Here is a 24,010-nt window from a genome sequence, read left to right as displayed (position 1 = left end):
TCGTGGCACCTTTGACGAGCCCGGACACGCCTCCGCGTCTGCCTCATCCCTCCTCCGGCTACGTCAGGGGACTCTGACGGTGGGCCAATATGCCATACGTTTTCACACCTTGGCTTCGGAACTCGGGTGGAACAATGAGGCCCTAACCGCCGCCTTCTGGGAGGGACTCTCGGGTCGTATTAAAGATGAGCTGGCTGGTCGTGACGTGCCTTCCACCCTGGATGCCCTGATTGCCCTAGCGACTCGAGTGGATCTTCGCTTTCAGGAACGATCCAAAGAAGTGTCCCGCGAGAGGCGTCCGATACGGCACTCCTCCCCACCACAGAAGTCCATCGCTCCCCAGTTGGCGTCACCTGGCGCGTCTACCTCCGAGCCCATGCAGATTGACCGCCTGAAGCAATCGGAACAACGCCGAGCAGAACGACTAGCAAAGGGTCTCTGCTTCTACTGCGGTGATGGCACACACCTGCTACGCTCTTGTCCCGAGAAGCCGGGAAACTCCAAAGCCTAGGCTTGGTAGGAGAGGCCACCCTAGGTGCTGGGACTCTCTCAGACTCCGTTACCTGGACTATTCAAATCACTACAGAAGAGACCCGGTTCACGGCAGAGGCGTATCTCGATTCCGGAGCAGCAGGCAACTTCATCCAGCAGGCCACGGTGGATAAGTACCAGGTGCCTGTCCTCCCACTAGAGAAACCGCTGGTGATCGCCTCTGTTGATGGGAAACCCCTCTCTGACACCGTCTCACTGATCACCAAGCCTGTGGAAGTACGGATCGGTGCTCTGCACACCGAGAAGATCACCTTCTACGTCCTCCCGCGCATGTCTCATCAGATCCTGCTGGGACTTCCATGGTTACGGACACACGAACCATCGGTCAGCTGGAGTACAGGTGACATCACCCGATGGGGCTCCTCGTGTCACGAGAGATGTCTGAAATCCATCCAGCCCGTCCAACGCCCTCTGGTTCCAGAGTCTCTACCAGGACTGCCTTCTGCCTACTGGTCCTTCACGGACGTGTTTGATAAAAAGGAGTCAGAGGTACTACCGCCTCATCGTCCCTACGACTGTGCCATCGAGTTACTGCCAGGAACTACGCCTCCTCGAGGACGGATATACCCCTTGTCCCCTGCTGAAACACGAGCTATGTCTGCCTATATCACCGAGAGCCTAGCTAAGGGGTTCATTCGGAGGTCCTCGTCCCCTGCCGAAGCAGGGTTTTTCTTCGTCAAGAAGAAGGAAGGTGATCTGCGCCCTTGCATTGACTACCGGGGATTAAACCAGATCACCGTAAAGAACAAATACCCTCTGCCGCTTATCCCCGAACAATTCGATCGGCTCCGAGGAGCCCGTGTATTCACCAAGTTGGACCTCCGTGGGGCATATAACCTGGTTCGCATTCGCTCTGGAGACGAATGGAAAACCGCATTCAACACTCGGGATGGGCACTACGAGTATTGTGTCATGCCCTTTGGTCTGTGTAATGCTCCGGCAGTCTTCCAAGAACTGGTGAACGACGTGTTCAGAGACCTCCTCTATGTCTGTGTCGTGGTGTATCTGGACGACATCCTGGTCTTCTCTCCGGATCTACAAACCCACCGAGAGAACGTGCAGCTAGTCCTCCAGAGGCTTAGAGAGAATCGTCTGTACGCAAAGTACGAGAAATGCATCTTTGAAAAATCGTCTCTTCCCTTCCTGGGTTATGTAATCTCGGACACTGGCCTGCAGATGGACCCAGAGAAAGTGTCTGCCATCATCAACTGGCCTCCTCCTTCCGGACTGAAGGCTATCCAACGCTTTCTCGGCTTTGCGAACTACTACCAACAATTCATCCCGCATTTCTCTGCCTTGACTGCACCTCTCTCTGCCTTGACTAAGAAAGGAGCTAATCCTAAGGACTGGTCCCCGGTGGCCGATGCCGCGTTCTGCTCCTTGAAACAGGCGTTTGCTTCTTCCCCGGTTCTCCATCGCCCTGAATTGAACCGACAGTTCACCTTAGAGGTGGATGCCTCCTTCTCAGGAGCTGGGGCAGTGTTGATGCAGAACTCCCCCTCCGGAAAGATGGTCACTTGTGGATTCTTCTCCAAGAGCTTCTCGGCACCCGAACGCAACTACACCATTGGGGATCGGGAGCTACTGGCCGTGAAGCTGGCCTTGGAGGAATGGCGCTACCTCTTGGAGGGAGCTGTATACCCTGTAATCATATACACGGACCACAAGAATCTGGAGTACCTGCGGTCTGCCCAAAGTCTGAATCCACGACAAGCCCGCTGGTCCTTGTTCTTTGCTCGATTTGATTTCCAACTCCATTTTCGGCCTGCGGATAAGAACGTGCGGGCAGACGCTCTGTCCAGATCCTTCGTGCCCGTGGAGTTGGAGGAGGAGACATACCAGCCCATCATCAACCCCAGTAAAGTCGTTCCGGTGACTCCTGTCGCTCTAACTCAGATACCCCCTGGGAAAACCTATGTCTCAGATACTGACAGACAGAGAGTCCTGCACTGGGGCCATGCTTCTAAGATCGCCGGCCATGCTGGTCAGAAGAAGACTTGGAGTACGATTGTCCATCACTACTGGTGGCCGTCCCTCCGTAAAGACGTCGCAACCTTCGTCTCAGCCTGTCCATCCTGTGCCCGGAACAAGACACCCAAGCACCTACCCTATGGACGTCTTCTGCCTTTGCCCATTCCTTCCGTTCCGTGGCAACATATCGCAATGGACTTCATTACGGACTTACCCTTATCCTCCGGACATACGGTCATATGGGTTGTGGTGGATCGCTTCTCAAAGATGGCCCACTTCGTTCCCATGGCAGGGCTGCCCTCTGCCCAGGAGCTAGCTGACTCCTTCATACAGCACATATTCCGATTGCATGGCTTCCCCGCACACATTGTGTCTGACAGAGGAACTCAGTTTACCTCGCGCTTCTGGAGGGCTCTCTGCAAACATCTGGGAGTGTCCTTGGACTTTTCTTCGGCCTACCATCCTCAGTCGAATTGCCAAGTGGAACGGGTCAATCAGATCCTGACCTCCTTCCTGCGCCACTACGTCAACATCCATCATGACGATTGGTCCACGCTCCTACCTTGGGCTGAATTCTCCCATAACCAGCACATCAGTGAGTCCACCTCCAGCTCTCCCTTTCAGATCGTTTACGGACTGCAGCCTTCTGTCCCGTTGCCAGTATCCTCGGCTTCCGACGTCCCCGCAGCAGATGCTCTGGTTCGGGACTTTTCAGCTATATGGAACTCTGACAAGTCATCCCTAGAACGTGCTTCATTGCGGATGAAGAGACATGCGGACAAGAGGCGCCTGGATCCCCCGTGTTTCTCCCCAGGTGATCTGGTCTGGCTTGCATCCAGATATGTCCGATTGAAGTTACCCTCGTACAAGTTGGGTCCTCGCTACATCGGGCCGTTTAAGATCATCAGCAAGATCAATGCAGTCTCCTACAAGCTGCAGCTCCCGGCCACGATGCGGATACCCAACTCCTTCCATGTCTCCTTACTCAAGCCTGTTGTCCTTGGTCCCTTCTCCGCTGAGGTCGGTACTGCTCCCCCTCCTATTGCTGACGATGACATCTATGCGGTAAGGGATATCGTGGCCATGAAGACCGTGCGATGTCGGCAATACTTCCTGGTAGACTGGGCGGGTTATGGTCCCGAGGATCGGTCCTGGGAGCCCCGGGAGAATGTTGGCACTCCTCTGATACGTGCCTTCCTGTCCCGCTTGCGGGGAGGGGGGCGTGGGGGAGGGGGTACTGTCACGCTTCCCGGTCCCCTGGTCCCGTTCTCCGGTCCCCGTGGCCCGCTCCCCGGCGGCGTCCCCTGCTCACCACTCCGGTCCCGGCCTCCTCTTCCCCGCCTGCGGCCTCTATGCGTCCAGCTCCTCGCTCCCGGCGCTCCTCTGCGACGTGGGACTCCCAGCCGGGCGCTCCTGTTTCCTCCTCACCGCTTCCTGGACTGGCGTCTGGCACACGGGCCTCGCGCATGCGCATTAGGGCGCGCGCGCGGTCATTGACACTTTCTTAAAGGGCCAGCACCCAGAAACAGGATATTGCATAGACAGGTACAGGGTATATTAGGTTTCTCTTTCCTGGTGGGCGGGGCCTGTTCTACGTGTTTAGCAAGCTAGTGTTCAGGTCCCCATATTGCTTTGCCCTGTGCTTTGCCTTGTATTAACCCTGTCCTGTCTCGTAGAGCCTGTCCTGCCACGCCAGTCGCTCCGAACCAAGTCCATCCCTGGACCCTGACGGTGACTTTGGCGGATGTCCCACCACCTCTGCAGCTCCGCCAGTCTCCAGTCCCTGGCTCCGTTCGGTGACCCGTTCCATCGCTCAGCAGGTTCCGGATCCCGCCTGACCCTACAACCCGGCCTCGGACCCTGAGCCTCGTCACCCGGACTACCGTCCAGAACTCCGTGGGTTCAGCATCATCCACCTTTCCTGCTCCTCTACGGACTGTCCAGCTACCTATAGTGCTTCGGCTGCCGTGCATCAGGACCCTCTGGCGGGGTGACCGGCCTGGCTGCCTCCTCAGGGGAAATCGGTGTACGGTCCAGTGCTTCCACCACCCGGACGTAACAAGTGTCTATGATGGCGGGAGGCAGTTCACATCTAAGCAACAGCTCTGGGAGGGTATTCTGTCCACATGCAAAACAATTGAAGCACAAACCATCCATAAACTGACAAATTCAATGGATGAGAGAGTTCAGAAGCTTCTTTCGAACAAGGGGTCCTATGTGCAAATGTAACATCACCTAGAATTAAGTTTTGACTTGAAAACTGTCTGATTTCATTTTGTAATAAGCTGATAATGCTTAGAATTTCACAATTGACCATTTTGTTTTTCAAACTAAAAATAAAAAGGTTGAAAACTCTGCTGTGCATAATAATTTGGAACATGCATTTTGAGTGCATTTTGAGTGTTTATTATTTTTAAAAATATACTGTTTACATAGACAGTGTGATCAAAAACATTTCAATTATACTCGAATAGTAGATGACTGGAAAATAACAATGACTGCAATTCATATAGTTAATTTAGGAAAATATGAGAAAATATTTTTTGCATAATAATTTGGAACACAGTGTATTTGAAAGCAACATGGGATATACATGCTAAATTAAATTACCGTAACGCTTACATCTCTAAGAAATAAATTAGAGGGAAAAATAGCTCTGGATCAAGCAGGCCACATTGCTTTAATAGGGGATAAAATAAGTAGCATATTTTTTTTGTTTTAGAAAGCGCACCCCAAATTTAGAGATGAAAAAAATGGGGTCCGTCCTATACTCCAGTGGTGTCTTACCAGAGGGGGGTGGCAACGGTGGTGGAGCAGGGTCACAGGAGGCAGGGGCGGTGCTAGAGTAGGGCGATGCTGCGGGCGCTGCAGTGCGGGCTTCAAAGAAATGTTGCCCAGAGGCAGCGCGTATACAGATGAGATCTTGAGCTGAGAGTTCAATCTGCGCACGCGCCAACTGCGGGTGCCATTATTGAAAACCAGAGCGTCTGAGACACCCGTTACTGCAGCCCACCCAGTCAGACAGCCGCCCGCACAGGGTGACAGCCGCCAGCACAAACAGACAGTCGCCCGCACAAACAGCCGCCCACACAGACAGCCAGCCGCACAGACAGCGGCCTGCACAGACAGCCCCCACCGCAGCCAGCACAGCCCACACAGCAGGCAGCACAGCGCCCATTCTCCATCTCCCGGTAAGCTATATTCGGATTTTAAGACGCACCCCTCATTTTCCTCCCAAATCTTTGGGAGGAAAAGTGCGTCTTATAATCTGAAAAATATGTTAATTAACATTTGTGACCAATAAATACACCAATATACATTCAGAAAATAAATTATGATAGAGACTTGTCTCAGTCCTTAATTGACTTGAGTCAAATAATGTAATAGTCATTTAGCTTAAATCACCCAGCCAAAGGCTGGTGTCACCTCCACAGGCCCCAATGACTGAAAAATGTTCTGACAGTGCAGTCAGAGAGTAGAACAGGCTACCACAGGGGGCAGGGAGGGCAGTGAGAGAGAGGAACAGGCTACCCCGGGAGGCAGAGAGAGGAACAGGCTACCACGGGGGGCAGTGAGGGCAGTCAGAGAGTAGAACAGGCTACCACGGGGGGCAGTGAGGGCAGTCAGAGAGTAGAACAGGTTACCCCGGGAGGCAGTGAGGGCAGTCAGAGAGTAGAACAGGTTACCACGGGGGGCAGTGAGGGCAGTCAAAGAGAAGAACAGGCTACCCCGGGAGGAAGTGAGGGTGGTCAGAGAGAGGAGCAGGCTACCACGGGAGGAAGTGAGGGCAGTCACAGAGAGGAACAGGCTACCACGGGGGGCAGTGAGGGTAGTCAGAGAGAGGAACAGGCTACCACGGGAGGAAGTGAGGGCAGTCAGAGAGTGGAACAGGCTACCACGGGGGGCAGTGAGGGCAGTCAGAGAGTAGAACAGGCTACCATGGGAGGAAGTGAGGGCAGTCAGAGAGAGGAATAGGCTACCACGGGAGGAAGTGAGGGCAGTCAGAGAGAGGAACAGGCTACCACGAGAGGTGGTGATCTCTCCATCAACAGAAATATTCAAGTGGAAACTGGATAAACATATATGGGATGGCATGATTTAGGAAAACCTGCACTTGCAGGGGGTTGGACCCGATGGCCCTTGAGGTCCCTTCCAACTCTACCATTCTATGATTCTGTGAGATAGATCCACATCAGCATTAACCCTTGAAGCTCAAACAGAAATATGGATTAGTACATAAATACCCCAAAATCTTAAACCTTACTAACTATTAAAAGCATTATAATCCCATGGACCCACTAAGCTTATGGGCCGTGCGTTACCAGTGGGAAAAATGTAATCTTCCACATGTGAAAACACCAATGTCACACAATATAAAACAGATAAATAGTGAGGAGCCTCAAAACGTGGAAACTGAGTGAACCTAGGCTGAGCCGCACAGCACAATGCATGAGAGCTGCTGTGGGCTCATCGCCTCCTCCCTGATGGGTGGGATAAATGCTGTTTAACTTTCAGAGAGGCCGAGAATCAGGAAGAGAGAAGCCGAGACACAGAGCGGAGCCATGTAAGCAGCTACCGAGCCATGTAAGCAGCCACCGAGCCATGTAAGCAGCTACCGAGCCATGTAAGCAGCTACCGAGCCATGTAAGCAGCCACCGAGCCATGTAAGCAGCTACCGAGCCATGTAAGCAGCTACCGAGCCATGTAAGCAGCTACCGAGCCATGTAAGCAGCTACCGAGCCATGTAAGCAGCTACCGAGCCATGTAAGCAGCCACCGAGCCATGTAAGCAGCTACCGAGCCATGTAAGCAGCTACCGAGCCATGTAAGCAGCCACCGAGCCATGTAAGCATCTCCCGAGCTATGTAAGCAACCACCGAGCCATATAAACAGCCACCGAGCCATGTAAGCAGCTCCCGAGCCATGTAAGCAACTACCAAGTCATGTAAACAGCTACCGAGCCATGGAAGCAGCTCCTGAGCCATGGAAGCAGCCACCGAGCCATGTAAGCAGCTCCCGAGCCATATAAGCAGCTACCGAGCCATGTAAGCAGCTCCCGAGCCATGTAACCAGCCACCGAGCCATGTAAGCAGCCACCGAGCCATGTAAGCAGCTACCGAGCCATGTAAGCAGCCACCGAGCCATGTAAGCAGCTCCCGAGCCATGTAAGCAACTACCAAGCCATGTAAACAGCCACCGAGCCATGTAAGCAGCTCCCGAGCCATGTAAGCAGCTCCCGAGCCATGTAAGCAGCTCCCGAGCCATGTAACCAGCCACCGAGCCATGTAAGCAGCCACCGAGCCATGTAAGCAGCTACCGAGCCATGTAAGCAGCCACCGAGCCATGTAAGCAGCTCCCGAGCCATGTAAGCAACTACCAAGCCATGTAAACAGCTACCGAGCCATGTAAGCAGCCACCAAGCCATGTAAGCAGCTCCCGAGCCATGTAAGCAGCTCCCGAGCCATGTAAGCAGCTCCCGAGCCATGTAAGCAGCTCCCGAGCCATGTAAGCCGCCACCGAGCCATGTAAGCAGCCCCTGAGCCATGTAAGCAGCTCCCGAGCCATGTAAGCAGCCACCGAGCCATGTAAGCAGCTCCCGAGCCATGTAAGCCGCCACCGAGCCATGTAAGCAGCCCCTGAGCCATGTAAGCAGCTCCCGAGCCATGTAAGCAGCCACCGAGCCATGTAAGCAGCTCCCGAGCCATGTAAGCCGCCACCGAGCCATGTAAGCAGCCCCTGAGCCATGTAAGCAGCTCCCGAGCCATGTAAGCAGCCACCGAGCCATGTAAGCAGCCACCGAGTCATGTAAGCAGCTACCGAGCCATGTAAGCAGCCACCGAGCCATGTAAGCAGCTCCCGAGCCATGTAAGCCGCCACCGAGCCATGTAAGCAGCTCCCGAGCCATGTAAGCCGCCACCGAGCCATGTAAGCAGCCCCTGAGCCATGTAAGCAGCTCCCGAGCCATGTAAGCAGCCACCGAGCCATGTAAGCAGCCACCGAGTCATGTAAGCAACAACCGAGCCATGTAAGCAGCTGCCGAGCCCTCAGTCCTCACATGTATATGATTCATGTGTTATGTGCAGGAGTAATGTCTGTGAGGAGATTCCGCTATTATATATTAGTTATGGCGCTGACGGTAAACTGTGTGTGACACCGGAGTGTTGGCTCCTACAAACAGTCCCTAAACGCCGGATACCGGGGCACAAAAGAAATGATGACGGCTGCTCATTCACATTTACTTTTATAAACAGGAAAAGCTCAAAGGTAACAAAACCCCAGAAGTGTGCGGTCAGGGCTTGTCCTTTCTCTGTAAGAGCAGAGGGTGGAGAAACAGAGTCTGGATGATTATCTCTGAACACGGCAATGATTAACTCCTGATTGCCCGCTGTGAACAGTATAAAGAGGAAAAATAATATCTTTGTGCCATGTTAACTAAGGCTGCTTTCACACATCCGGTTTGAGCTCTGCGGCTCAATCCAGCTGTGCAAGCTATGCAATGGATGCGGCGAAAACACCGCATCCTTTGCATACGTTTTTCACATGCGGCCCGTCCGGTTTTTGCCGTTTGCGGCATGCTACTGAGCATGTGCAGTGGCAAAAACAACATGCGGTGGCCGGATGCGTTTTTTTGCCGCATCGCGCCACATCCAGCCTCCATAGGCATGCATTGAAAAATGCGTCGCATCGTCCGGATGCGGCGCAATGCAGTTTTTTATGCCGCACGAAAAAACGTGCCAGGCAACGTTACATCCGGCCGCCGCATCGGCTAAATCTGCCGCATGCGGCAAAAACCGGATGGAATGCAAGGCCATGCGGCACAATGCGGCAGTAATTAAACAGTCTATGCAGGAAAAACGCAACCGGCAGCAAAAAAAAAACGGTTGCAATTTTCCTGCAAAGTGCCAGATTGTGCCGCATAGCAGAAACCGGAGGTGTGAAAGCAGCCTAAAGCCCGCTACACACGCTTCAATATATCTCACAATCCGTCGTTGGGGTCAAGTTGTAAGTGACGCACATCCGGCATCGTTTGTGAGGTATCTGCATGTGACAGCTACATGCGATCAGGATTGAACGCAAAACCGTTGATCGCAAACACATCGTATCTTTCTCTAGAATTGAGCGTTTTGTTGCACGAACCTAGTCAATTGTAACGTGTGACATCCCTCATACGATTTCGGTGTCTGATGCTATGTGCGCAGGTGTGCGCTTTGCACCGCAGCTTAAAAAAGGTCTGCTTCAGAGCGCAGCTGAAAAGCTGCGTTCTGAAGCGCCTCACAATGTCTGTCATGCACTAATCTCTGTCAGTCGGTCACTATCTCTGTCCCTCACTCTCTGTCCATGTCAGTCTATCCCCCTCTCTCATATACTCACCAATCCCCGATCCCCGGCGCTGCACGGCATTCACACTGCTCCGGCGGCTTTTACTGTTTTGAAAAAGCCGGCCGCCCATTAAACAATTTCGTATTCCCTGCTTTCCCCGCCCACCAGCGCCTATGATTGGTTACAGTGAGACACGCCCCCACTCCGAGTGACAGGTGTCACACTGCACCCAATCACAGCAGCCGGTGGGCGTGTCTATACTGTGTAGTGAAATAAATAATTAAATAATTAAAAAAAACGGCGTGCGGTTCCCCCCATTTTTAAAACCAGCCAGATAAAGCCATACGGCTGAAGGCTGGTATTCTCAGGATGGGGATCTCCACGTTATGGGGAGCCCCCCACCCTAACAATATCAGCCAACAGCCGCCCAGAATTGCCGCATACATTATATGCGACAGTTCTGGGACTGTACCCGGCTCTTCCCGATTTGCCCTGGTGCGTTGGCAAATCGGGGTAATAAGGAGTTATTGGCAGCCCATAGCTGCCAATAAGTCCTAGATTAATCATGTCAGGCGTCTATGAGACACCCTCCATGATTAATCTGTAAGTTACAGTAAAAAAACACACACACACCAGAAAAAATCCTTTATTAGAAATAAAAACACACACATATACCCTGGTTCACCACTTTAATCAGCCCCAAAAAGCCCTCCATGTCCGGCGTAATCCAGGATGATCCAGCGTCGCATCCAGCGCTGCTGCATGGAGGTGACCGGAGCTGCAGCACACACAGCCGCTCCGGTCACCTCCACACAGCAAATGAAGACAGCCGCGCGATCAGCTGCTGTCACTGAGGTTACCCGCGGCCACTGCTGCATCCACCGGTGGCCGCGGGTAACCTCAGTGACAGCAGCTGATCGCGCGGCTGTCTTCATTTGCTGTGTGGAGGTGACCGGAGCGGCTGTGTGTGCTGCAGCTCCGGTCACCTCCATGCAGCAGCGCTGGATGCGACGCTGGATCATCCTGGATTACGCCGGACATGGAGGGCTTTTTGGGGCTGATTAAAGTGGTGAACCAGGGTATATGTGTGTGTTTTTATTTCTAATAAAGGATTTTTTCTGGTGTGTGTGTGTTTATTTACTGTAACTTACAGATTAATCATGGAGGGTGTCTCATAGACGCCTGACATGATTAATCTAGGACTTATTGGCAGCTATGGGCTGCCAATAACTCCTTATTACCCCGATTTGCCAACGCACCAGGGCAAATCGGGAAGAGCCGGGTACAGTCCCAGAACTGTCGCATCTAATGTATGCGGCAATTCTGGGCGGCTGTTGGCTGATATTGTTAGGGTGGGGGGCTCCCCATAACGTGGAGCTCCCCATCCTGAGAATACCAGCCTTCAGCCGTATGGCTTTATCTGGCTGGTTTTAAAAATGGGGGGAACCGCACGCCGTTTTTTTTAATTATTTAATTATTTATTTCACTACACCGTATAGACACGCCCACCGGCTGCTGTGATTGGGTGCAGTGTGACACCTGTCACTCAGAGTGGGGGCGTGTCTCACTGTAACCAATCATAGGCGCTGGTGGGCGGGGAAAGCAGGGAATACGAAATTGTTTAATGGGCGGCCGGCTTTTTCAAAACAGTAAAAGCCGTCGGAGCAGTGAGAAAGCCGTGCAGCGCCGGGGATCGGGGATTGGTGAGTATGAGAGAGGGCTGGTCACTTCAGTCACTCAGGAGATTAGCGGTCACCGGTGAGTCTTCACTGGTGACCGCTAATCAGGGCGCGACACAGACAGAGCCGCAGCATGACAATGAAGTCGGGTGAAGTTCACCCGAGTTCATTCTGACAGTGCGGCTCTGTCTGTGTCTGCTGTCATCTGCCATTCAGCTCTGCTACATGGCTGTCTGTGTCTGCTGTCATCTGCCATTCAGCTCTGCTACATGGCTGTCTGTGTCTGCTGTTAGCGGCCATGTAGCACAGCTGAATGGCAGATGACATAGTAAAAACGCATCCCTACACATTACACACGCTTGGCAAGTCAATAAATAAAAAAAAAAAAAGGTGCTCAATGCATACGTCACAGAACACATGATCTAAAGGATCGCACACAAAATTGACCAATTTAACATAGACTACTAACGCTCGTGTGACAGCAAATGAACGACCAACGTGAAATCTCATAGATCCCGTATGCAACCTGGGCGTGTCACATCGCAAATGCGATTGTACAACTAATTGCAACGTGTAAAGTGGGCTTAAGAGACAAAGGAGAGAATAGATACAAGATACCATAGCTGTAGAAAAGGAGACATGGCCGCACATCCAAAAATCATTAGTTGATTCAGTGCCGCTTGGCAAAAGTGTAAATACCTGAACATGAGGTTCTTGGTTTAACATTCTGATCCGACTGTATGAAGTCACCGCCATGTCACGAGGAACCTCTGAGTGGGTCCATAACTAATTTAAGTCTTAAAGGTGCAACGCCGTGTGCCAACCACCGCCGTAGCGACAGTCCAACGGCAGGGCAGGTGACTTGGCTCCTCACAACACCATGCTGCAAGGCTGAGCCCCCATGACTCCAGGCTGCACCGCCCCAAAGACACAAAACAACCACAAAAATGGTCGCCACACAGCACCAACACCCTGTGAAAGGAGCTGGAAAACTCACCTTACGCAAGCTCCCAGTGTGTGAACTGAGAGCAAAAAGGCTTAAGCCATCTTGCAGTCTCATGCTGACTGAAAAGATGGAATAGATAGAAACAATAGAATAGATCGAGAAATAGGATGATAGATAGAAAAAAATAAAAATTATAATAGATAAAAAAGATAGAAAAAAAATGAAATAGTTAGAAAAGATAGAAAAAATAGAATAGATAAAAATGATAGAATTTATAGTGAAAATAGAATAGATAAAAAAGATAGAATAGTTATAAAAAAGAAAAAAAAATAGAAAATAGGATGATAGATTGAAAAAATAAAAATTATAATAGATAAAAAAGATAGAATAGATAGAAAAAAATAGGATAGAAAAAAAAGAACATGGAATAGATAGAATTTATACTGAAAATAGAATAGATAGAAAAGATAGAATAGATATAAAAAAAGAAAAAAATAGAAAATAGGATTATAGAAAAAATAAAAATTATAATAAATAAAAATAGAATAGATAGAAAAAAATAGGATAGAAAAAATAGAAAATGGAATAGATAGAAATGATAGAATACATATAGAAAGTAGGATAGAAAAATAGATAGAACAGATAGAAAATAGAATATATAGAAAAAGATGGAATAGGTAGAAAAAATAGAAAAGATGATCGAAAAGAAGGAAAAAATAAATACATAGAAAAAATAAAAAACGAGAGTCCTCGGTGGTTGACACCTTTCCATGGGAAACTGAAAAGATGACAACAAACTATAAGTCCTGTTTCTCAGTAATTATAAGGGAAGAGAGATACATCAGAGATATATTCTAGAATTTGGATTTTTCAGAGGGCGGAATTCCCTTATGCACCACAATCCACCATTATACAGGAGTTTCCCAAATATAAAATCACCAAAAATTGTGCACAAGTCATTCAGAAGGACCAGGTCTATCTCGAAAGCAGGAGGAAGGAGAACTCGTCAGCTTACATGTGTTGTTCTATTCTTGTGCCAAGAATGCTATAAAATAAGCGCTGCTGATTCCATACTTGTCTGTACTTCTGAGTGACTTCTACCGGTGATTCCTGGCCTCTCCGGTGATGGTGGCATCCAGGGCATGTGACTTCTAGAGACAGCAGACATATGGAGGTGCAGGACATCATCACTACATGATAAGAACCAAAGACCAGCCAGGACCACCGAAGCAAATGGCACTGAAGAGTAAGGCCATGTGCTAAGTTTTTTGAGGAGTATTTTGGAACAGGTCCGCTTCAAAGAACGCCAGAAAAATTGATTTAAATAATGCTTGAAAGACTCTTCCCATTCGTTTGTATTGTCTAATCCCTTTGCTTTTTATATGATTTGAGTGCTTTTTTTCCACCTCAAATTTTGAACACCTGGTGGGAAATGTATCTGTTCCAAACTAGGCAGTTTCGAATCCAAGTCTACAAAAAAAAACACTTTAGGAAAAACCTGGTGGGGGAAAAAAGAGAGTGCATGTGACTTTTTAGAATCCACTCTGAACTAGTCAGTGTTCATTCAAAAGGCCGCACAAAAAAAATCTTAAATAATTCAGGAAAAGAAACTCTCCAAGGTAATATGCACGCTGAGTCTTTTTGCTGAGTTTTTTTAGAGCGGAAACTCCAAGTTTTTGAGGAGTTTTGTATTTTTTAAGAAGTTTTTACAAGTTTCTGCTCCAAAAACTCCTAAAAGAAAACTCAGGAGGAGCGTTTTTTGGAGTAGTTTAAAAAATATTCATTTTTGATCTTCTCAAAACTCTGTGTGCACAAACACTAATGGTTGTTTTTATTCTATAACATTTCACGCAGTAATTTTCATTCATTCTATTGATAGACAAATCTTTTACACTGTTCACAGAAGAAAATAAAGGAAAGTCCAGTACATCAGATATTTTGTGACCGTCCCTCATAGGAGGAGATGGGGCTGACCGTTAGAGATGCTCTGGTCTACGCCCTGGAGAATCTGGAGAAGATGGGATTTAAGAAGTTCAGAAAACAGTTACATGAAATTGAAGTAAAGGAGAATTATAGGAGGATTCCGAGGGGTAAATTGGAGGACAAGGACTGGGGAGACGTCGCTGATCTGATCCGGGAATACTACAAGGATGTCTATGGAGTTGAGGTGACCCTGGAAGTTCTGGACAAGATCAATGAGAAGAAAGTAGCGGAGGAAATGCTGGAGGACTTGAAAAAAGGTAACAGAATGTCTAAAACCTTTTATATTTTTAAAGATGTGTACTGGTCATTGCAAGGTTCCAGGACACCTCTACAGTTTATTTGTGGTGGCCGGTCACCCCGGCAAAGAGCACAGGATTTCTGGATCCAGTCACCTTGAGCATCCCTGTGCTTTTCACATGCTGCAGAGGCAACGATATTAACCATGAGAGTTGACAGCTTTGGAGCATGCTGCTGGTCCGAACTGTCAATCACCAGGAGTGTACTGCCCCCGAGGAGCGGTGAACCAGCTTCCAAGCCTTCCAGGATCACTAAATTGCAAGAAGTGATGGCAAGACTCAGGAGACTTTCCAACTCTTCTAGGGGAAAGATGGAAAGAATAATAGATGGCTCATTTCAATAGCTAAGCCAGGCCCTTTTTTTATAGACTGAGAAGGGGGCTTGCTTATAGTGAAACATAAGTGGAGTTGTGCCAACAACAGAACGCTCTCCTGTAGTTATTGAACCCAGGACCAGTGGATATTTTCAGATTATTGAACCTTCTTAATATAAGCCAGTGGTGTATACTCATATTTTATGTACATTACATTTTATTTTCATGTTATTTATGTTTTACTCTTGTTCTGTATTTTTGTGCAGTGAACCGATTTGTAAGGCTGAATCAACTGGAGGAATTGACATGTCTACCCCCCGAAGGTAAGAATGAAACAAGACAACAGCTCCTCTTTCCTCTGTTCTATCTCCTGATAAAGAACTTCTCGGCCACAGACTCCATCATGTAATGGACGAGTTGACCAATAGGCAGCATTCACATGCAGCAGCAATTTTTCTTTTTCTTTACTGTTTTACAAATATGTTAAAGTTTTACCACGATCGTAGCAAAAATACTGCACCACGGCTGCTGTATGAACTCTACAATATGGGCAGGGGTAGGCAAGAGCCTGCAGAGGGGCACAAATGTGTTAAAATTGTTATTATTATTTTTCCCAATGCAGAACTGTTAAGTATTTTTTAGTTACAAGAATTGATATTATATGTAAAAAAAAAAAGCACCATATTTTTCGTTTTATAAGACGCACCCCACATTTAGAGAGAAAAAAAAGGGAAAACAAAATATGGGGTCCATCTTATAATCTGGTGGTTTCTTACCAGAGGGGGGCGGCAGCAGTGGTGGAGCGGGGTCACAAGACGTAGGGGCGGTGGTGGAGTAGGACAATGCTGTAGGCGGTGCAGTGGGCATCCCAGATGCTCTCTGCGGGCACTGTGAGGCCGGAGTATCATCCAGAAGCTGTCAGTGGTGCGAGCTTAAAAGAAATGGCGCCTAGAGGTGGTGTGTTCGAAAATGGTGCTCTCAGCTCAATGATAAGCTGAGATCTCAACTGCGCAGCACCACCTCTGAACGCCATTTTCCTTAAGTCCACTGCATGGAATCAATGGGCCAGAGGTGGCACATGCGCAGATGAGATCTTGAGCCGAGAGCTCCATCCGAGCACGCGCCGACTCCGTGCGCCATAATTTAAAGTTCGCACCGCCGACATTTTCAGAATGGCGGCCTCTGCCTCACCACCCACAGCACAGCGCCGCCCGTAGTAAGCCCACAGCACAGCCCATAGTAAGCTCTCAGCACAGTGCCTGCGGCCCCCTACATCGGCCTCCTGTGACCCCTCTCCATCACTCACGGTAAAATACATTCGGATTATAAGGCGCACCCCTCATTTTCCTCTCAAATTTTTGGGAGAAAAAGTGCATTTTATAATCCGAAAAATACGGTACATTTGGATATTTTGTGTTTTTTTTCTTTTAGCCAGACCAATAACGCTAAGCCTGAGCGACACAGGTGAGATGATCTTCAGTGTCGCGCTGGAGACATTTTACCCTGGATATCTCCACATAGAATGGAAGTGTGGAAAGGAGAAGTCACCAGACGTCTTATCATCCCAGGAGGTTTACACAGAAAGCCTCGACAGCAGATCATTCTCCGTGTGTAGTGAGGTCAGAATTTCACCGGATTCCCTCAGATCTCCAGAATCCACAGTCCACGTCAGCTGGGAACATGAATATACAAATACCAAGGGGCAGCAGATGTTCTCCATCACTGACCAAGGTAAGGAAAATGCATAGGGAAAGAAAAGATTCAAGGATCTGGGATTAAAAGGGGACAGAATATGATGAGGACCTATCTGAATGGTGATCAGTATCAGATGATGAGGGTCTGACACCCGGCACCCCACCAATCAGCTGTTACAAGATCCATTAGTTGAAAGGTGAAGGACACCAATCTTATACCAGAGTCAGTAAAGTCGCCATGCCTTTTAATGGTGCTGGAGGAATCCATCAGCAGATTTTTGTTATGTAATCTGAGAGCAGCATGATGCAGGGGCAGAGACCCTGATTTCAACACTTACTGGGCTGCTTGGTGCAGTTTTGATAGAACCACAGTTTTTCCTACTGAAAATGTAGTAGTGGTATGAACGCTGAGCTGTGTATAGCCCCTCCCACATTCCTAATTGGCAGCTTCCTGTGTACACTGTCAGCAGGCTGCCAATCAGTGCTGGGGGCGGGGTTACCAAGATTAGCTGGACTGCCTGGCACGAGACACCTAGTCATTCAGTGATAATCTTCTGCTGATAAAACTGAAACTATAGCCTGATGTCATGATTCCTATTTGCAGAACATTCTGTATTGTTCTGCTTTGCTCTCCTCCAGAGCCGGTTTATAATTGATTATGATGCAGAGCGTTTTGCAGGATGAATTCTCTGCAGGTTGTTTCACAGCACTGGGTTTCATGCTGGTCCTGGGAAGTGCTCTCACAGATACTTCTGGTTCCCGGTGATTGCTCTGCTTCATTAGGGAACGTGTTAGCTCAGGAAGCCGCCAGTTGTAGTTCCTGTTTACAGTTGTGCTGTTGGCTCCCATGGTGCTCAGTGTTCTGGTCTTGGTCTCTCAACTTCGGACTGTAGTTTACCTGTCTCTGCCTGTCCTCCCCTGTTTCTGTTGTGACTTCCCGGCTTCTGACCTCAGACTTCCTCCTGACCACGTCCCCACCTGCTCTCTGTATTTTGTATGTGCTCTATTGGAACCCTGACCTTCGGCTTGTATCTTGACCTTATCTCTGTCTGCCCTCGTGTACTGTCGTGGCATCCTGGTTTATGATCTTGGCCTGTCGGACTACCTCTCCATTTACTGTATACAAGTGTGTCTAGCGTCTCCTTGTGACAGTCACTCTAATAAGTGATACATCCCTGGAATCAGGATTTCTGTCCCTGCATTATACTGCTTTCAGATTACATAGCAAACACCTGCTGACAGATTGCCTTACAGATTTGACATTCTCTCTCCAACAGGTTTCCTATGGAGGCCGGTCATGGATGACATACAGACACCATTGTATATATATCATGACGACCCCGTAGTACTGCAGTGTCACATATCAGGATATTATCCGGACAACGTGATGGTGAAATGGTTCAGAAAACATAAAAAAACTCTTGACTTATGTGAAGATTCTGATAATATTTCAATTCCAAAAATCAGATCGAGTAGAAATCCTGATCACACCTACAGCTGTACAGCGAGGCTGATGATGACTCCTTCTGTGGAAAACCACCTCGGGGCAGAGTACGTTTGTCACGTTGAACATCCATCTCTGGAGAAAGCAATCACGAAAAGCTCGGGAGGAATGAAAATCCTGGGTGAGGTTATATCTGACGATATCAGTTATGGAGGTCACACGGCCTCAGGTCCTGCAGACATTTCGGGAAATTCGGTCCAAGATAGGACCACAATGCCCGGACTGTCCACGAGTCTTTGCCCTAATTTTCATCATTTTCTTTCTTTGCAGCAAAACCTCAGCTGGAGTCAATAACCAAGGCCCTGGATGACCATATGTTGGTTCAGTTTACCATGCTTCTTACAAAGTTTTACCCCAAAGACATCAAGGTGAAGTGGCATCGGGGGGAGACACAACCCAGAAAAGGGGTGCAGCAGATGACGCGACACACGGAAACCCTGACCGAACGCGAAGATTCCTTGTACGACGTCACCAGCGTCTGTGGCATTTCGGGATATTGTTTTGCAGATCCCCAGTATAAAATATACGTGACCTGGCAGCACGAGTCTATGGATGGACCTGAGACCAGGGTGTTGTCTGCGAGAGGTGAGATGTGGGCACCAGGTTTTATCATATCAACGCCAAAAGGCACCACAATTTTTACCAAATTCATATTGAACCAATATTTGGTAACTTTTTAAAGTGATTTACACCAAAAATTGGCGCCAACACTTTGGTGAATCTGTCAAAATGTTATTATGTAACTGCGACCAGGCCCGGGGGTGCAGGGGGCCTGCTGGCCCCTACCATTGCTTCAGCTGGATGTGTGTCCTAGGGTGCACATCCTGCTGAAACACATTGCGGAGCAGAGACCTGTTGGGTCCCTGCACTTACCATACATGATGGCAGCAAGCAGAAGCCGGCAGCTTTTAGCAATGTCCCCGTGACTGAGGTGGCGCATGACATTGACATCATGAGTTGCCATGGCATGGATGCCGGCTATAGAGGAGGATGCCACGCGATGTGAGAGTCGGGGAGGGCAAATACAGTATATACCAGGAGGGGCCCAGGAAAGGAATATATATATACCAGGAGGGAGATAGTATATACCAGGATGGGAGCATATATACCAGGATGGGGAACATTTATACTAAATGGGGAACATATATACCAGTATGGAGGATATATTTAACGGGAAGTAGCCAGGATTGGGAATATTAGAGCAGGTTGGGGAACATTACTACATAATGGGGGCAACTTGTATGTGTTTATAGGATTTAGAACATAAATGTATACATATATATACATACATCTGACCTACATGCGGGGATGAGGGGGGGCAGGTCCAAATTTTGCACCGAGGCCCATCGAACCATAGTTACTCCACTGTTTATACATAACACATAGCATGTCACACTAGGGTCCAAAATGTAGGCCACAAGCTCTAAAAAATACCCTTTATAGGGGGTTCTTATCTGGAATCACCAGGAGCACACCGCTCCCCTGCCTCCTTACTTTCTACTTGCTGGGGGCGGTGCGCTTATGAAGAAGGACAGTTTTGGCCAGCAGCATGGCCGAGCAACTGGCCCAAACTGTGGGACCATCAGTTACTGCTCACCTACATTTTCCCCCATTATTAATAAGTAAGATAAAATAAGAGATAAAAGAAAAAGAATATTTGATAACACCAAGTCCAATTAATCTGAATATAAAATAAATATAAAATATATTAAATATCAAATTAATTCATCCAAATAGTAAATGACACAATGAAAAAAAAATCAAAATAGAATCCCAGAACAGCAGATATTTGACTTTAATTTCTTGCCCTTTTTTTAGTATATTATATGGTAAAATAAAAGGGAACTCGTCAGCAGGTTTTTGCTATGTAATTTGACAGCATGATTTCCCGATAAAGACTCAAATTCATGGTATATCATGGTATACTCCACTCTACGCTGGCAGAAAGCTACCAATCAGTGCTGGGGGTGTGACTGGACAAAGAGGCACAAGACACCTAGTCCTCTGATGATAATCTCCTGCTGATAAAACACTGATTTTATTGAAACAGCCCAGTGAGTGATACATTGCTAGACTCACTCTTTCTGCCCCTACATCATGCTGCTCTCAGATTACATTTTTATTATTATATTGACATCGTATGTGCTTGAATATTCATCTGGTGTGTCCATTGTGAGCGCTATTGTTCTCGGCACAGACACAACTCGCCCATCTGTTCTGTGCTTCCCCATTCCTTGTCAGTTCAAGTTATCACAGAGACAAATAAGAGTGATCATAAGAAACCCGAATTACTGGAAATGTATGAGCTCAGGAGGACGATGAGTGGCATGGTGTGTGGTACGGTGCGTGGCATGGTGTGTGGCGCGGTGTGTGGCACGGTAGGAATGATTTTGGATATCACAACTAATAGTCCCGATGTTCCTCCTCACAGATCTGCCCTGGAGCCCACACGTAGAAGACCTATTCGTCCTAAGGTTGGAACATGATTTCAGAACCATGATGATGTGCCGGATCACCGGCTTCTACCCAGACAGAGTGACCGTGTCTTGGTATAGAAAGGAGAATGGAAAGGTGTCGGCCATACAGGACTCCGATGTCTTCAACACAGTGATTGAGCCTCATGAAAGAAAAGGCAAGAAGATGTATGGGTGTACGGCAGTGTTACATTTTACTCCAGATGCTACGAAGGATCAAGGCTCCGAAATTATCTGCAAGGTGGAGCATCCCAGCCTGGAGCATCCGATAGAGAAGAGCACCGGACCGCTCCGTATATTAAGAGAAGGTGAAGAGGAGTGATTATAACCCGGATGCCACTGAAGAGACTCACACGTGGTCACTGTTTCCGCACCCATGTATAGGTGACACAGGATCCAGCATACACAAAGAATGATAGTCACAGCTCACCATCTCCTCCTCTCTGCACAGATCACACAACGTGTCCACAATCCAATGTCCATTATAATTAGAGATCAGTGAATACATTTTAAGGGCCTTGGTCCAGTGATCAGGTTAGTAGCTTGTGGCCACCAGACAGGCAGGGCTGCCATCAGGGCATTACAACCGTGAATCCTATATGGGGGTCCGGCCGCTGACAGCCCGAGCCTCTCACCTTTCATTGCTCTTCTCACCTGCCGCACGGATTGGGGCTGCCATCAGGAGAATGAGGGGGGCCCGGGCTGCTCATAGAGAGCTGCTCTCTCTTCCTCCTCTGCACTGATCTATAGGCAATAGGTGCATGTAGCAGAGCTGTGTCTATAGCGCATGTAACAGAGTGTGTATCTGCAGGTGCATGTAGCAGAGCTGTGTATGTTTGTAGAGCATGTAGTAGAGCTGTGTGTGTCTATAGGTGCATTTAGCAGAACTGTGTGTCTGTGGAGCATGTAGTAGAGCTGTGTGTGTCTTTAAAGCATGTAGTAGAGCTGTGTGTGTGTCTATAGGTACATGTTGTGTACATGTAGCAGAGCTGGTGTGTCCATAGGAGCATGTAGTAGAGCTGTGTGTGTCTTTAAAGCATGTAGTAGAGCTGTGTGTGTGTCTATAGGTACATGTTGTGTGCATGTAGCAGAGCTGGTGTGTCCATAGGAGCATGTAGTACAGCTGTGTGTGTCTTTAAAGCATGTAGTAGAGCTGTGTGTGTATCTATAGGTACATGTTGTGTGCATGTAGCAGAGCTGGTGTGTCCATAGGAGCATGTAGTAGAGCTGTGTGTGTCTATGGGTGCATGTAGGGTATATGTAGCAGAGCTGATTGTGTCTATGGATGCATGTAGTGTTCATGTAGTAGAGCTGTGTTTGTCTATATGTGCATGTAGTGAATCTGTGTCTGTATATAAATGCGGTGTATATCTATGGACATTTAGCAGAGTCATATATATATGTCTATGGGCATGCAGCAGAGCCGTGTATGTCTATGGGCATGTAGCAGAGCCATATATGTCTATGGGCATGTAACAGAGCCGTGTATGTCTATGGGCATGTAGCAGAGCTGTGTATGTCCATGGCTAGGTAGCAGAGCCATGTATGTCTATAGGCATGTAGCAGAGCCGTGTATGTCTATGGCCATGTAGCAGAGGTGTGTGTATAATATATACACTGCAGAAAGACACTAATAGATTTATTTGTCCCTTGTCTACCCTAGTCCATTTAAATGCATTAATAATGACCCCTCCCCTATACACCACCAGGAATGTCTTAATGGGAAAAATGTTTCTTTCTATTTTCTGCTGTGTAATCCTGGGGTGCGTCTTATGGTAAAGAGCTTCTTATAGTTCAAAAAATATGGTGCTCAGCTTTAAGCCCCGGGGCCCCAGTCATAGCCACAGCTACTTAGGTATTGCTGGTGGGACTGGGGAAGGTTCGAGGGGTAGAGGCAGAGCTGGTGCAGAGTCTCAATGGGGCCTAAAAATGTTGGCAGTATGGGCCCTGTAAACCGCCTCTCACCTACTCTTCTGTTGATTAGCTGGCTGGCGCCACGTCCTGTCTGCATCCCGCGGCAATGATCATATTGTGGAAGGCCAGAAGAGAAGCCAGGGGTGATGGCACATAGGAGGAGATTCCATACCATCGGCCTCAGAATAGTGACCAGGGACCAGCGAATGTCATGTGACTGCAGTAAAGCATATCTCTGAATGCTGTGAATAGAAAATTCGGGCAAGATGGCCGTCCCATCATCAGAGCAGAAAATAGGATAAAAAAAGTTCAATGAGAAAATAAAAACAGTGGAAAAAAAATCTGTGTCTCTGTCTGGTGTTAGTAAGGGCAAAAATATACGCAAGTCATTACGTTTGTAAGTTCAAAATGGAGTAGCTTGTTTTAATAACTGGTACAGAGCAGGTGACACGCCGAGTGATGATGTTATTGTGCCGCCTTCCTCGTCTCCAGAACGTTCCTCCATTGGCCCAGAGTTTCCATATTTTGCACTCAGGCATATAACTCCCATTATTATAGGCCCATATTGTAGGAGTAACTGCAGTTGGGTAACAGAAAATACTGAAGGGATCCTAAATCATCGTGAGCAGAACATAACTACGAGGGGATGCTGATAAGTCTTTGGCTTTACCCAGAAAGAAACAAGATAGGATGATGAAGCTTTACATCTATTCCACATACTCTCCACTGATAACAACACACTTCTTACATCGTATTCCAAGTTCTGTAAGCCGAGCAAAATGAAGGATTTCGGTTGTGCCTCAAACCAGGCATCCATAGCAGGCATGGCATCAGAAATGGTGTGAAATTTGGTACCCTTGAGGTTTAGGGCAGTGATGACTAGGCGGAGTGTCCTGGTGAGGGATAATAGGTAATGACTGCGGTATGTTTGTTGGTTGTGACACCATTAGGACAGCATGGTGTAGATGTGCAGTATGGTGGGTCTTTATATAATACTAGAGATGAGAAGATTGATTTGTGAGACGCCACAATGGAGACCCCAAATCTCTCACCTTCCAGTGTCCCCGACATGGCTTTTGATTAGCTGAAACAACGTCATGACATGATTCACAGACGTTGTTACGTCAGCCCGGACAAATCACCGGGAGGTGAGACATTCGCTGACCTCCCATCTAGCCACCAGGTGCTACTGACCTGGACGATGGTCCCGCAAATCAATCTGCTCATCTCTAATATATGGATTTGCTCTCTATGACCGTCTACAGACCCCATCACATATCTCATGATGGGACAATGAATATTTCCCCTGTGTTGAAATCCATGTTTAAAAGAATTCACTGATGTATGTGTGATCAAGGAACAAA

General features: G+C 48.2%; 1 protein-coding gene across 14 annotated transcripts; it reads left to right on the top strand.

Annotated features, from left to right (window-relative positions):
- The first annotated feature begins 7,036 nt into the window (after window positions 1–7,036).
- On the top strand, window positions 7,037–22,975 carry LOC142245623 (uncharacterized). Of its 14 annotated transcripts, none has more exons than XM_075318495.1 (7): window positions 7,037–7,107; window positions 14,371–14,707; window positions 15,327–15,383; window positions 16,492–16,791; window positions 18,032–18,379; window positions 18,529–18,843; window positions 20,690–22,975. In XM_075318495.1, exons 2-7 carry the CDS (start codon window positions 14,431–14,433, stop codon window positions 21,052–21,054), a joined length of 1,662 nt encoding a protein of 553 aa, XP_075174610.1. In that variant the 5' UTR covers window positions 7,037–7,107; window positions 14,371–14,430; the 3' UTR covers window positions 21,055–22,975. The 14 variants fall into 14 exon arrangements, with proteins under 14 accessions (XP_075174610.1, XP_075174611.1, XP_075174603.1 ...); XM_075318496.1 differs by having other exon boundaries at window positions 7,053–7,127; XM_075318488.1 differs by having other exon boundaries at window positions 7,053–7,127; window positions 14,347–14,707.
- Window positions 22,976–24,010: the final 1,035 nt, after the last annotated feature.

The sequence above is a fragment of the Anomaloglossus baeobatrachus genome, chromosome 7 (genome assembly GCF_048569485.1).
Source record: "Anomaloglossus baeobatrachus isolate aAnoBae1 chromosome 7, aAnoBae1.hap1, whole genome shotgun sequence".
In the NCBI taxonomy this organism is placed as follows: domain Eukaryota; kingdom Metazoa; phylum Chordata; class Amphibia; order Anura; family Aromobatidae; genus Anomaloglossus; species Anomaloglossus baeobatrachus.
The sequence above is the reverse complement of the archived record's forward strand: the minus strand, read 5'-3'. Positions and strand labels throughout refer to the sequence as shown.

Excerpts from the sequence above, each read along its gene's own strand:
- LOC142245623 (XM_075318495.1), top strand. The coding sequence starts at position 14,431 with ATGGGGCTGACCGTTAGAGATGCTCTGGTCTACGCCCTGGAGAATCTG. Across the intron at positions 14,708-15,326 it reads GCTGGAGGACTTGAAAAAAG|TGAACCGATTTGTAAGGCTG; the intron begins GTAACAGAATGT and ends ATTTTTGTGCAG. Across the intron at positions 15,384-16,491 it reads GACATGTCTACCCCCCGAAG|CCAGACCAATAACGCTAAGC; the intron begins GTAAGAATGAAA and ends TTTTTCTTTTAG.